General features: G+C 55.7%; 1 protein-coding gene across 1 annotated transcript in view; it reads left to right on the top strand.

The window, feature by feature from the left end:
• The first annotated feature begins 3369 nt into the window (after positions 1 to 3369).
• The window catches only part of LOC116815506 (uncharacterized), a 28190-nt gene continuing 16684 nt past the window's right edge, over positions 3370 to 14875 (top strand). The window contains exons 1-7 of the mRNA XM_075064759.1: positions 3370 to 3418; positions 4420 to 4537; positions 4682 to 4773; positions 5205 to 5331; positions 5653 to 5802; positions 6094 to 7249; positions 8768 to 8783. Of these exons, the coding sequence (XP_074920860.1) occupies positions 4447 to 4537; positions 4682 to 4773; positions 5205 to 5331; positions 5653 to 5802; positions 6094 to 7249; positions 8768 to 8783 (1632 nt within the window). The 5' untranslated portion in view covers positions 3370 to 3418; positions 4420 to 4446. The remainder of the gene's footprint in view (positions 3419 to 4419; positions 4538 to 4681; positions 4774 to 5204; positions 5332 to 5652; positions 5803 to 6093; positions 7250 to 8767; positions 8784 to 14875) is intronic.

Raw genomic sequence — 14875 nt, 5'->3', positions numbered from 1 at the left:
CTCCTTCCAACCCCCCAATCGGAATCAGGGTCTCCCCCTTCCCAACCCACCCCACGTAGGACTCAGCCGCCCCCCCTCTCTTTCCAAGCCGCCCCCCCAATAAGCAGGGCCCCCTCTTTGCAACCCCCCACCCCAATAAGGAGCAGGCCCCCTGCTCTTTCCAATCCCCCCCCCCACTTAGGGAGCAGCCCCCCCAACAGGGCTTAGACCCGCCCCCCGCTGCTCAAGCTGCTGCCCCCCACCAATAAGGGGGTTCCCCTCCCTTTTTAGCGGGGGCTTTCCTCCTTCCTATCCTGCCTCCGGCCCTCGGGAGAGTCTGTGGGCTCCCCCCAATTGAGGAGGGGGAGCTCAGGCCCCTCTCTGCCCCCCCTAATCTAGGGATCTAGCCTAGGGGGTCCTGCGCTGCCCCAAGCCCCCCACACACATATGGGGGCGGGGCCTAAGCTGCCTTCCTCGTTTCCCCCTCCCCCCACTCGGGCTGGCTCGTGCGGGGGGGAGGGGCTGTCCCAGCCCCCCCTAAAAATGCAGAGCGGGGGAGGGGTGCAGCTCCTGGGAGGGGGGGGGGCTGGCCCCAAGGCTGCTGCTCTTCTGCTGCTTCGGCTGCTGCTGCCCCCTCCTGCAGCCAGGCTCATCCCCCTCCCCTCCCCTCCCCCTCTCAACCCTGCAAACACACAAAACCCATCATGGCGGCCCGGAGCCAGCCCAGGCCCGCGCGCTGCCTCATGGGAGTCATAGTTCCCCGACCACCGGGCCGCGTTCGTTCTGAATGGGAGGACTGGCGTGTTTGGACTACTAGAGTCATGGCGGCGCAGGGAAGCCGGGCCCGCGCAACGCCTCATGGGAGATGTAGTTCTCCACCCTCTCCACTGAGGCGCGTTCATGTCTATGGGGAAGGGGGGAATGTTTGGACTACAAGTGTCATGGCGGCGCAGGGAGGCTGGGCTGTCGCGTTGCCTCATGGGAGATGTAGTTTATTTTGCTGCCTCTGCGCCCTGGTGTTTTCCTATGAGGGAAAGGAGGGTTTGGACCAAAAGTGTCATGGCAGCCCAGGTGTGAAGTGGGGAGGGGGGGCCCTCGCGCTGCCTCATGGGAGATATAGTTCCCCACTCCACTGAGCCCATTTATGTCTGGGGAGGAGGGCATGTTTGGACTACAAGTGTCATGGCGGCACACAGCAACTACTCATGGGAAATGTAGTTCCTCAGCCACCCGAATCCCACTCATTTCTAAGAGAAAGGGGACATGTTTGGACTACAAGTGCCATGGAGGCGTGAGGGGGAGTGTGCGCAATGCCTCATGGGGAATGTAGTTTTTGACACCCTTTCCCCCTGAAAAGGAGCACTTTTGTTCTTTCAGGGAAGTGGTAGAGTTTTAAATTACAACTGTCATTGTAATGCAGCCAGGATCATTCCTGGCAAGGCCTCATGGGACATGCGCTCCTGATGCCCTCCTGGACTACAACTAACACGGAGGTGCTGCCTGCGCACGGCCTCATGGGATTTGTAGTCTTTCCCCTTTCCCCATGGTAACTGGAAAGCAAAAAGGAGAAAATTGGACTACAACCACCATGGAGGCTCAAGGGTGTGGAGAGGAAAATTCCTCGCAAGACCTCATGGCAGTTTGCCATTGAGTTAAAGCTGGAGTGTAGGAGGAAAGGGGCTTATGGGAATTGTAGTCCAGTTTCCCTGCCCCAGCCCCCATTCATCTCAAAGAGCATTCTCTCTCAGCCCCTGCCTCTCCCCTTGACCCTGCTCCCCTCCCAGAGCTGAGAACAGAACCCAGAGTCCTCGGTCCCAATCCCTGCCCACCCCCCTGCTCTAACTCGATAGTTTCCATCTATGCCTGGTGTTGGCACCGAGACAAAATTCTGCCACTCTCATTCACTATGGCGGGACTAGCCAGGGACTAACATTACTCCACAATTTCTGCGGCATTACCAGCCCCACATGCTCAGAAATCATGACCAAAGCCTTCAAAAATCGCCACCTCAGTGTGGCAAATCACGAGATTTCATAAATGAAATAATATCTCCTGTACTTGTTAGTTGCCTTCTTGGTTGAGCGCTGAAGGGGGTAGTGTCTTCAGGCTTTCCTCCAACAACATAGACTAAACAGTATTTTGCGCTTTTAAAAGCAAGCAGAGTTTTTTCACATGACTCCAGAAGCTTGAGGCGTTAGAGGGGAGGGGAACAATGGAAGATTCCTGATTAAGTAGTTGCATGCAGCTTAGGATCTGCTCCTGGGTCGAAAGTGTGCGAAGATAGCTATAACCCTGACCTGAAGAGTCCCTCCCAAGCAGGAGCGCCACCAGCTTTTTTGGCGCTCTAAGCGGTGGAAGGTCCCGCCCCTGAAATGCCGCCCCCAACAGAGGCGGCGGAACATCTCGCCCCCCAAAATGCCACCCCTGACAGAGGCGGTGGAAGGTCCCGCCCCCGAAATGCCAACGACGGCCGGGATGGCCGAAGATCCAGCCGCTGCAGTCACCGCCCCCCAAATGTCAGTGCCCTAGGCAACCGCCTAGGTTGCGTAATGGGTTGTGCCGGCCCTGCTGCCAAGCAGAGTGCTGATCTGACCCACTTTGCTATATCCTCTGACCCCGCTAATTCTTCCCAGCAGTGTGTGGCTTTCAAAAGCAACAGAAAAAATTCATTCTGATCCAATCTGGAGCGACGGCATTTTCAGGGCCAAATTCTGAGCTCAGTGACCCTAGTGTAAACCCAGAGCGAGCCAAATCTACCCCAAGTTTAACTCTGGATCAGAAACTGGCCTTCCTGGTGCACTGACCAAGAACAACAATTCAATTAACGCTGAAACTCAAGTCCACAAGGGTATTCCTGGAGTTAAAACTAGGGATAAGTGTGGGTAAGATCTCGCAGCGTGTGCATCCAACAAGCCCTTCATTCGAGAAGTAAAAGTCAGCTCCGACTGGAAAGAGAGAGCGCTCCCCACTGAGCCCTACCCCGCAGTGCTCCCTAGAGCCGCACTGGGGCCACCCTGACCGCCAAGGGAGAGCGCCCCCTACTGAGCCCTGCTCCCTGCAGCACAGCGCCCCCTAGCGCCGCACTGGGGCATCAACGCCAGCCCTGACAGCCAGGGGAGAGCGCCCCCTGCTGAGCACTGCTCCCTGCAGCACAGCGCCCCCTAGCGCCGCACTGGGGCCAGAGCTGACCACCAGGGGAGAGCGCCCCCTGCTGAGACCTGCTCCCTGCAGCACAGCGCCCCCTAGCGCCGCATTGGGGCCAGCCCCGGGCGCTCCTTCTCTCCACAGCTGAGTGAAGGGTTAATACGACTGATCAGTGGAAGCCTAGACAGGACCAGGCGGGTCTACCCTGGGGGGAATGAATTAGAAAGGGACCTTCCGCTTCCCGCAGCTGGGCGGGGGGGGGGATCCCCAGTCTCCCCCAGCCCCCGGCAAGCAGGTAGGTCGGTGGGTGCAGGCAGGGCGTCTCTCCAGCCTGCAGAGCTGTGGGGTGCGCGCATTGGTTTGCTCGGCGATTGCATGGTGCGGATGAAGCAGACGGAGATGGGATGGGGAGAGGGGTCGGAAAGGAGCCCACGTTCCCCAGTCCCCCCTGAGCTCAGCCTCCTGGATCGGGGCCCCACCAGGGAGAAACGAACCCCCCAATCCCTGGCGCTGCTGAGTCCGGGACATCTGGGAAGGGAGATGAGCCCAGCAGAGTCGCCCCAATGCCACCAGCCCTGGGGGTGCATTGCAGTCAGGGATGTGTGCAGGGTCCCCCCAACCCATCCAGTTCTGGGGGTGCATTGGGGTGAGTGGTGTGTGCAGGGTCCCTCCAACCCAGCCAGTTCTGGGGGTGCATGAGAAGGGGAGGTCTATATAGGGACCCCCAACCCAGATAGCTCTGGGAGATGCATGAGAAGAGGGGGTCTGTGCAGGGACCCCCAACCCAGCCAGCATTGAGGGTGCATTGGGGTGAGCGGTGTGTGCATGGTCCCCCCAACCCAGCCAGTTCTCGGAGTGCATTGGGGTGAGCAGTGTGTGCAGGGTCCCCTCAACCCAGCCAGTTCTGCGGGTGCATGAGAAGAGGAGGTCTATGCAGGGACCCCCAACCCAGATAGCTCTGGGAGATGCATGAGAAGAGGGGGTCTGTGCAGGGACCCCCCCAACCCAGCCAACTCTGGGGGTGCATTGGGGTGAGGGGTGTGTGCAGGGTCCCCCAACTCAGATAGTTCTGGGGTGCATGGGGGGAGGGGTGTGTGCTGGGTCCCTCCAGTTCCACCAGCCCTGGGGATGCATGGGGGAGGGGTGTGTGCAGGGTCCCCCCAACCCAGATAGCCCTGGAGGTGCATGGGGGGTTCTGTTCAGGGTCCTCCCAGTTCCGCCAGCTGTGGGGATGCACAGTGAAAGGGGGCAGGGTTCCCCCCACCAACCCAGCCCCATATTTTGGGTGGTTTGCAGGTGAGGACGAGACAGAGATCGGTGAAGATGGACTCCCCCAGAGGACTGTGGGAAGTGTGGAGGCTTCATCCCAATCCTGCACTCCGAGAGGAGGACCAGGAGCCCCACATTCTACAAGGTAGGGCTCAGAGTTGTTGGGGGGGGGGGTGCCTCCCCAGCAGGGGGCACACTCCTTGAGGAGGGACTCTAGGGGGAAGCCCAGGGCTGAAAGGGAGGGTTGATTGCCCTGGGGTCTCCTAAACGATTTGCTCTTCTCCCTCAGATCTCACACGTCCCCAGGAGTCTCTGCCTAGCTCGGAGAGGCGTGAGAGGCAGCGGGGCAGGGCTGACTTGCCCTGGGAGCCTGGCATCCAGGTGGGTCGTGGGGCTGGCCGGGTTCCTGGGAAGATGAGACTAGCCTAGGTTCTGGTCTCGGTGACCCCAATGTACGTCTGCTGTGGGTCTGATTTGGGGCAGGAGTGAGCAGGCGGGATACCAGGCTAGATGGGCACCTAGGCCTGATCTGGGGCAGCACGGAGGGGTGAGATACCAGGCTAGATGGCTGTAAGTCTTGCTAGGAAGTGAGGCTTCTGGGATAGTCCCACAGTGCACTGGGGGACATGGGCCTGGGCAGCCCAGGGGGCCCCTGCTGGGATATTCCCACAATGCACTGGTGCACACAACTCTGGGCCATATGAAGGTGTCTGCCCAGATAGTTCCAGAATGCACTTGGACACTGGCCAGCTCCACCCCTCAGAGAGCAGGGGTGTGGCCATGGTGCCCAGTGGGGTTCCTTCTGGTTGAAGGCACCAGTAACGTTCGAAGAGGTGGCCGTGTATTTCACCGAGGAGGAGTGGCGTCTCCTGGATGAAAGGCAGAGGCGGCTCTACAGGGATGTCATGCTGGAGAACTACACCAACGTCAGCTTCCTGGGTGAGGGTCCGCTTCTCTCGACAACAGGAGCTGCGAACGACAGTCCCCGGCTCTAACCACTAGACCCCACTCCCCTCCCACAGCTGGGGATAGAGTCCTGGCTTCCAGACAACCCCTATCACTGTATCGTTTTACCCTATAATAAGTATTTCACCAATGGAATGATCTATCTGTCTACACCCATATCTATCTATCTGTCCCCGTACCTCTCTCTCTCTTTCGCTCTCTCTCTAATATCCTTGTCCCTTTCCATTAACACATCCCCCAGCAGAGGCAACTCAGGCCCCTCCGGAAGCTGAATTCTGATCTCTGCTTTCCTAGTCCCTCCGGTCTGGTCTGGAGTCTCACTTGATCTTCTCCCCCGGCTGGCAGGATTCCTGGTCCCCAAACCGGCCGTGATCTCCCGGATGGAGCGAGGAGAGGCGCCGTGCGTCCCGGATCTCCAGGGCTCTGAGGGGAGGGAGATCCCAGGTGAGGAGCTCGGCGACCGTCCGGGTGTGAAGGGGAAGGTTTGTCCCGTCTCGCTGAGTGTCGCGCCCAGTGGGTGCCCTGGCCCCATGGCAGGAGCCCTTCCCTCCCACAGCCCTTGAGGGCTCAGCTGGGTCATTGGGGCAGAACCAGCTCCTCTGCTCCCCTCAGAGGGAGGTTTGGGAGCTTGGTTCCTGTCCACTGGGTTTTCTACTCAGTCACCAACCCCTTTGCTGCCCCCTCTGTCCGTGGCACAGGGAACGAGCCCCAGCTGGACTCTCTTTCTCCCTCCAGCAGGTGCCGGGATGGAGAGTGAGAATCCCCAGCAGAGAGTGTATCTGTGCGGGACATTCCTCTGGAGATTGCAAGAGGACGTATCCCAGAATCCTTTGGGAGCAGCTCAGTGCAGGGTGTTCCCACAGAGATCCCAAGAGGACGTATCCCAGAATCCTTTAGGAGCAGATCTGCGCGGGCCGTTTTCAGGGCGATCCAAAGAGGACATATCCGAGCATCCCTTGAGAGGGGATCCACACAGGCTGTCCTCCACCCCGCGGCCCAGAGAAGCCCGTCCAGAGGCAGGAGTAGGGAGCCAGCTGGGGCTGTCCGGGGCCCCCCGACGAGGGGAGCGGCCCACTATCTGTGGCGAGTGCGGGAAGGGCTTCCTGCAGAACTCGGACCTGGTGAAGCACCTTCGCACCCACACGGGCGAGCGACCCTACAAGTGCGCCCAGTGCGGGAAAAGCTTCACCCAGAGCTCGGCCCTGACCCAGCACCACCGCACCCACACAGGCGAGCGCCCCTACCCCTGCTTCCAGTGTGGGAAGTGCTTCACCGAGAGCTCGACCCTGGCCCAGCACCGGCGCATCCACACCGGCGAACGGCCCTACCGCTGCCACCAATGCGGCAAAGCCTTCAGCCTCAGCTCCACCCTGAAGAAGCACCAGCGCACCCACACCGGTGAGCGGCCCTACATTTGCGAGGCGTGCGGGAAGAGCTTCGGGGAGAGCTCCCACCTGGCCAACCACCAGCGCATCCACACCGGGGAGCGGCCCTACCGGTGCAAGGAGTGTGGACGAGGCTTCAACCACACCTCCACCCTCTTCAAGCACCAGCGCACCCACACCGGCGAGCGGCCCTACCGCTGTGGGGACTGCGGCAAGGCCTTCAGCTGGACCACGGCCCTCAAGCAGCACCAGCGGATCCACACGGGTGCCAAGCCGTACCGGTGCGGGGAGTGCGGCAAGACCTTCAGCTGGAGCTCCACCCTCAACCAGCACCGGCAGGTGCACTCCGGGGAGAAGCACCACGTGTGCCCCGAGTGCGGCCGCGCCTTTGCCCGCAGCTCCCACCTGGTGCAGCACCGGCTGGTGCACTCTGGGGAGAAGCCATTCAAATGTGGGCAGTGCCAGCGGAGCTTCATCCAGAACGCTCACCTGGTGTCCCACCGCCGGCTGCATGCCGCCCCCACTGGGCTACCTGAAGGCACGGAGGGGGGCCCTGGGGACCGGGGCCTGGTTCAGCTCCCCCCCTGAGCCCTCTGCTCGCCAGCCCTGGCTTGGGGGCGCCTGTGTGCACACCCTGGTGTAAGTTAGAACAGCTTCAGCGCTGCCGCTGGCACCCAGGCCCCGCCCTCTTACCCAGACCCCACCCCCTCAGATGCCCCTTCCTCTCAGGCCCCACCCCTAGGGATGCCCTGCCCACTTAGGCCCTGCCCCCTGAGATGCCCTCACCAGGCTCCACCCTTGACATGCCACTCCTGCCCAGGCCTCGCCCCCTAAAATGCTCTGAAATGCGCCCTCCTGCCTAGGCCCGACCCCCTGATGCCCCTTCCCTCGCAGGTCCCACACCTGACCTCCTCCTCCTAGGCCCTGGCCGCAACAGGCCCCCTGCTCTAGCCCTTCCCTCCCAGACCCTGCCCTGATAGCCCCCTCTTTACCAGTCCTCACCCACTGTTCTGCCCCTCCCTCTTAGTCCCCGCCTCCTGACAGGCCCCGCCTCCCAATCCCCCTCACCACGCCCACTGCTCCACCCTATACCTCACAAGCCCCGCCCCTAAGATGTCCCTTCCCACCCGGGCCCTGCCCCGGACACTGGAAAACATTACAGAGACCATTTGAGTCTGATTTAAGGGTGGGATCTAAGTCCCAGCTGATTAGCACCTCAAACACTGAAGCACCGACATGGGGAACACAGATTTGATAACAGGCTCGTCTGGCAAAGCTCTAACCGGATCTGAGGCTGGAAGTTGAAGCTTGACACATTCAGACTAGAAATAAGTTGAGAGGAATTAACCAATGGAGCAACCTACTGAGGGTCGTGGTGGATTCTCCATCACTGGCCATGTTTAAATCACGGCTGGGTATTTTTCTAAAAGCTCTGCCCTAGGAGTTATTTTGGGGACATTCTCTGGCCTGTGTTACACAGGAGGCCAGACTGAATGATCCGAGTGGTGCCTTCATGGCCTTCGTGATCGATGGATCCCAGTCAAGATAAATCAATTGTATGTTTGCATGTATTAAACCGATCACGTTAAAGTCTACGTTATTTCTCCGCTTGTTTAAAATCAAACTAAATGTGTCACTCTAGAGTCTAGACACAGTCTAGACATTAGTCTACATTTGGGGGAAGGATGGACTTTTTTTCGTTTCTCTGCCAATCCCAGAAAATTTAAAAAAATCATTTTGCTGTGACCAGAAAATTAATTTTCCCCCCAACTTTTCAGTGAATCAAAATACCGGAAAAGAGAATCATTTTGGGTCGAACAGCATGTTTTGTTTGACCAAATATGAAACATTTGGGGCGTTATATAATGTTGTTTTACTTAAAAAAAAATAAAAGGAAAGAAAATTTAGAATTGAAAAGTCATTTCGAATCAAAAAATCAAAACATTTGGGTTTTTTTTGAATTTTTGGCAGGTTTTTTTTTCCCCTTCCCAAAACAAGTTGGTGAAACTGATGCAAATCTTCAGTTTTCACACAAAAAAAGTTTCAGTCAAAACTTTTCAGAAAACTCTAGATACAGACTTAAATTCCAGTGTAGCATCTTAGATCAGTGGTTTTCAAACTGCAGGTCGTGGCCCAGTCAGGGCCAGCTTTAGGAACTGGGGGTTCCAATTCCAATACCCGGCGGCAGTCCAGGTCTTCAGCGGCAGGGGGGTCCTTCCCTCACTCCAGGTCTTGTGCAGACGCCCTGCTGCCAAAATGGCTCAGAAGACCCAGAGCGAGGGAAGGACCCTGCCCGCCCTCCCCCGCCCCCGCTGCCGAAGTGCCGCCAAAGACCCGGACCGCCGCCCGGTGAGTAAAATAATTAAAAAATTGAAAAGGCGCCTAAGGCGCTTGGCCCGATTCTGGGGAATGGGCCTAAAGCCGGCCCTGGACCCAGTACTGGGTCACGGAATGGAAGGCAGTGGGTCACGGCGGCTCTGGTCAGCACCGTCGACTGGGCCATTAAAAGTTCTGTGGGCTGTGCTGCCAGCCTAAGGCAGGCTAGTCCCTAACTTTTCTGACACTGCGCTGTGCCCTGGAAGTGGCCAGCAGCAGGTCCGGCTCCTAGGCAGGGGGCCCGCGGTGCTCTGCTTGCTGCCCCTGCTCCAAGCACCAGCTGTGTACTCCCATTGGCTAGTTCCCAGCCAATGGGAGCTGGATGGGCGGTGTTTGCAGGCCAGAGCCACGCGGAGCCACTTGTGTACCTCTGCCTAGGAGCCGGACTTGCTAGGAGCCTGCCTGAGCACCCCTGCTGCGCCACTGACTGGGAGCTGCCTGAGGTAACCCTGTGCTCCAGCCCTGAGCCCCCTCATACACCCCAAACCCCTCATTCTAGGCCCCATCCCAGAGTCTGCACCCCTAGCCCAGAGCCCTGACCCCATCCCGCACCCTAACCCCCTGTCCCAGAGCAGAGCCCCCTCCCACCGCCTTGAACCCTCATTCTCGGCTCCACCTCATTGCCAGCTCCGTTGGGTCGCCGGCACCAACTATTTTCTTCAAGTGGTCCTCCAGAAAAAAAGTTGAAAACCACTGCCTTAGATCTAGGTGCTAACTCTTTCTATTCGGGTATAAGAGGACTGATTTGGGTTTAGTTTATGGCATTTGGGAAGAAATTTAAGCTAAATGGAGAAGTCTACTCCTATACTGGGATAAGAGTGCCTTCTTGGGAGTTATTCTGGATAATTATACTGGTGTAACTAGTACCACTTTCCCATACAGACAAAGCACTACGTTTGGGGAAATTATAGACTGGCAGAATCAAAGAATTTCATTTTTCCCGTTTTGATGGCGTTGTCATTTTCCCAAAGTGAGTGGAAGTTTAGAAAAGTTAGAGTGGGGAAAAGAAATGAGAAATGAGAAAGGGGGGAAAGAATTGAAAAAGTGCAAGGAAGGAATGCACAATAAGGTTTTGTAAAACAGTTACAAGAAAAAATATTGTTTGGGCTGAAAATAATTGAAATTTTTAAATGAAAAAGATGAGGAAAAATATATAAAAAAACCCCAACATTTAAAGAATTTGCACATAAATAATCCATAAAAATTTTGCTCGGGAAAGGAAAATGATGAAGTTTTGGAATTTTTTTTTTTTAAAAAAGGAAAATCCTCCCCCTCATCAAATTTTTTCCTGCCAAAAGTTTTGTAAAAGATTTAAAAGACAAAAAACCATGGTGCCCTGTTGGAATTAGAAAAACTTTGAAATTCTGGAATGAGACAATGAGGAAAACCCCAAAATATTAAAAACAAACAAACAAAGTAAAAAGGTTTGGGAAAAATTTTAAAGAAAATGAAATGGCTTTGGAAGGAGAACAATGTTGAATTTTTGAATGAAATGAAGAACTGGGGAGAGGGAAAGATACCTGAACATCATTCATTTGTTGCAATCAGTAGCAAAAAAACAGAAATAGAAAAACACTCAAATTGCATTTTTTCTAACAAAAGCAGTTTTGCAATACCTTTAAAAAAGAGAGAGAAATTGTTGGTTGGAGAATGAAAATAATGTTGACATTTTGGGAAGAAAAACTGAGGAAAAACTCCCCCAAATCAGAATTCCCCCCCCCCCGAATAGTTTGCTAAACAGTTTTGAAAAATGATTGCTTTTCGAATGAAAATGACATTGACATTTTTCAATAAAAGACGAGGACAAACACCCCAAATCAGAGGTGCCCCAATATTTTACCATACTCTTTTACAAAACGGTTGGTTTGGCCTTGAAAGCAGCGTCATTTTCAAGCCAAAACATCAACGTTCCTCAACTTGCAACAGCAGCGTTGTTTCAGAGCAGAACAAAGTTGTCCGCCATCTCGGGCAGTCCCATGGACTTGGAGAATGAACTTCTCCAGCCCAAACTGAAGACCTGGAGTCTGTAAGAGGTGGAGTAACAGCCTCAAACATGGCGTGAGAATGGGACACATATGGATCCGTGGGTTACAGTTGAACCGGAGACAAATGGCTACCTTTGATACCCACAACACCTGGTGGAAATACCCCCAGGAGATGGACAGTGGAGATCTGATGATTGGCTCAGATCCTTTTGGGGAAGAGACTATTTTGGTTCTGTTTGTACAGCAGCCTGTACATTGGGGTCCTGAGCCATACCTGGGGCACCAGGACCCAGATAATCAATTACACTAACGCTACCAAGGATTGGGATGGGGAAATCTCCACTCAGAAACAGACCTAGATCATCAAAACCTTCTTTGGGGATCTGGGGGAAGTTCTTGGAGTTTTTGATTGTTGACGGGGATGGCGGAGATGGGCAATCCAGATTCCCTTCCAGTGGGGCTGGGCTTGGCTCCGTCACCAACAGCAGCTCTGTGGCCCATACGCACCGGCCAAGAGGCAGGGTGGCCAAGTGGATAGAGCGCTGGGCCTCAGGATGCCTCGGTTCTGTTCCTGGCTCTGCCCCTCTCTGTGCCTCAGTGTCTCTCTCTGTAAAAATTGGGCTAATCACCCTGAGCAACTTTTGTAGACTGCTTTAAGCTCTACTGATGGAAAGTGCTAGCTAAAGGCAAAGTATCATTATAATGCGGCATGGGAGCTGGAGGAGAACGGGAACGGTTCTGAGGGATGTTGAGGCATTGGAGGGAGGATTTTTCATCGGTGTGTGTGTGAGAGAGAGAGACAAATGGATGAGGCCCTCAGCTGGTGTCACTCGGCCATAGCTCCGTCGGGGTCAATGGAGCCAGATCCTCAGTTGGTATCACTCATCCGCAGCTCCACTGGGGTTAATGAATCAGATCGCCAGCTGATGTCAATTGGACGTAGCTCGATCGGGGTCAATGGACCAGATCTCCAGCTGGTGTCAATTGGATGTAGCTTGATTGGGGTCAATGGACCAGATCTCCAGCAGGCGTCAATTGGACGTAGTTCGATCGGGGTCAATGGACCAGATCGCCAGCTGGTGGAAATGAAGTAAACAGATCTATGCCTGTTGACACCAGCTGGAGATGTAGATCACTGGAGTCAGATTCTGTGGAGATGGGACCAAAGGGAGGGAAATTTACTGTAGAGCTGTTAATTATCCTGACCAAGGAACTTCTGAAATCACGCCAGGCTGGATTCTATGTTCCTCCACTCCTTTGCTGCCACTCCAGTGGGCTCCCTACGCTGGTCTCTGGTTACCCTTCCCAGTTCCAACTGAGAAGCAACACAGCACCGAAAATATTCAAGCTGCCAGGTACGTCTGTTGGCATCTCTGTCTACGCAATAAATCTCTTTCCATAGTCGCCCGTTGTCTATCTTGAATTGCAAGTTCGGTCTCTGGTCAGTGCTGAACTTGGCTGGACCTCAAAGGAAATGTCTTGGGACCATCAAAAGGCACCTCCTTGACTCCAGGGCTTTTCTACTGCCCAAGATCCTGATGAGAAGAATGGAAGTGTGGGAGCTTTACAAATACAGGCCGCCAGACTCTTTCATCCTGGAAAAGGTGTGGCCAGTTCAAGAACGGAGTGGCTACCAGCCTCCTCTCTGGTAACAGCCTTAGAGGCGTCATCTGCAGAGGCACAGTCCAGCTTCAGTGGGGAAAGTGGAACTTCTTAGAAAGACAATTGGGCCATGGCTACGCTACGTCGGCAAAACTCATGCTACTCAGGAGTGTGCAAAGAACATCCCCTGAGAGACATAAGTTTTGCTGGTATCAGTAGTAGCGTGCCCAGTGATCTGTTGACAGGAGAGTTCGCTCCCGTCCACGGAGAGCGGCTACACAAGTGATCTCACACCCATGCAGCTGCGTTGGTACAGCTGTGCCACTGCAGGGCCTTTAGTGTAGACATGGCCTTAGTAGTTCCGGGATTGGGGATGCCTCAGACCCAAGGGGCGACATGGGAGCTGGGACTTCTAGGTTCTATCCCTGGCTCTGGGAGGGGAGTGGGGGCTAGTGGTTAGAGTGGGGGACGGGGGGAAGCCAGGACTCCTGGGTTTCTCTCCCTGGCTCTGGGAGGGGACTGGGGTCAAGTGGGTTAGAGAAGTGGGGGCTGGGAGCCAGGACTTGTGGATTCTAGTCCCAGCTCTTCCAGAGATGCCCTGTGTGACTTCAGGTATGTCATTGCTTTCCTTTGGGCCACAGTTTCCCCATCTGAAAAATGGGGCCTGTCTCTCCCTGTGTATCTGTGCAGCGCCTGGCACAAAGGGGCCCTGATCACAGGTGTGGTCTGTGCAGCATCTGGCACAAGGGGGGGGGGGGGCGCTATCAGTCTGCACCCGGAACGACAGAGAGGACCCTGCTCCCAGCTGCGTTCTGGGCAGCACCTGGCACGCCAGGGGCCTGATCTCAGCTGGGGTCTCCAGATGCTACAGTAATACACCTCATACGCAAAATAAATTCCGCCTCCCCTGCCCTGAGACCTTTGGGACTATTTCCTGGCCACACATCACTTTGCTGGTGACCCTGCTCAGGGCCACATCTCAGGGCAGGGGACTGGCTCGCTCAGAGGGGTGGGGAATGGGGCAAGGGGCCCTTCCCCGCTAGGGGCCGCTGGGTCCGATCCTGCCCCAGGGGGCTGGCTGGCTCAGGGGGGCAGGGAGTGGGCCCCAGGGCCTCTTATGGCCCGACATATCCCACTGCTGCCACCACCTGGCGGGCCGCGGCGAGTGCGCTCCAACGAGACGGCTCCACCTCCGGGGCTTCCAGCCAGGAAGGAAGAGGGGACGGGAGAGCAAAGGGACCTTCCTGTTCCCAGCTCCTCGCTCCAGCCCCTGGACTCGGCGGGGGGCTCCCTGGGCACCAGGGGCCGGATCGGGCTCCCCTGGGGATCGCCCCCCCACCCACGCGCTGGTGAGTCGGGGCCTCCTGGGATCCAGGGAGGGAACAGAGCCCAGCAGGGTCCCCGCGCCGGGGGCGCACAGGGAAGGGGGTGGTGCAGGGTCCCCCCAGCCCAGGCAGCTCTGGGGGTGCACGGGAAGGTGTGGCGGGGGTGCATCTGAGCCCGTTGGCTGCAGCGTGGGATTTTCCTGGGGTGGGGAATGCACTAGGAGAGGGGTTCCCACTAGGCATCGTTTTGATGGCCCCGGCTCTGACAATTTGTCCCAAAATACTTAATTCACTTGAGGAGAAACAAATACGTCTGCCCATAGGCAGGTCCGAATCACTGTCATGTATTTATGTCGGGTTTTTGTTTGCTTGTGTGTTTGCAGACTCGATAATAAAAACAATGTGCAGTTGTCTCTGTTCTTTACTGGACCTTAACAGAATAACATGCAAAGGGCAGGATTTGCGTTTCTGTCATTTGGTTGTTTCTTTTGCTTTTGGGTGTGGGTTGTTGTCCCCCCCCCCCCCATCTGCTAGTCTCAGGGGTCAGCAACCTATGGCACGGCTGCCGAATGGCAGCACCGCAGCTGAATTTTCGGTGAGCACACACTGCCCGCGTCCTGTGCCACCAGCGTGGGAGGGGGGGCTTCTGTCATTTTAATTTAATTTTAAATGAAGCTTCCTAAGCATGTTTAAAACCTTATTACTTACATCAAACAATAGTTTATTCATATTTATGACTCTATAGAAAGAGACCTTCTAAAACGTTTCAAGTTGACTGGCACGCGAAAGGCTGAACTTGGAGTGAAGAAAATACCGACCTCCGCACATCACTAATTCCTCTTGG

The sequence above is a fragment of the Chelonoidis abingdonii genome, chromosome 4, assembly GCF_003597395.2.
Source record: "Chelonoidis abingdonii isolate Lonesome George chromosome 4, CheloAbing_2.0, whole genome shotgun sequence".
NCBI classification, from domain to species: Eukaryota; Metazoa; Chordata; order Testudines; family Testudinidae; genus Chelonoidis; species Chelonoidis abingdonii.
The sequence above is the reverse complement of the archived record's forward strand: the minus strand, read 5'-3'. Positions and strand labels throughout refer to the sequence as shown.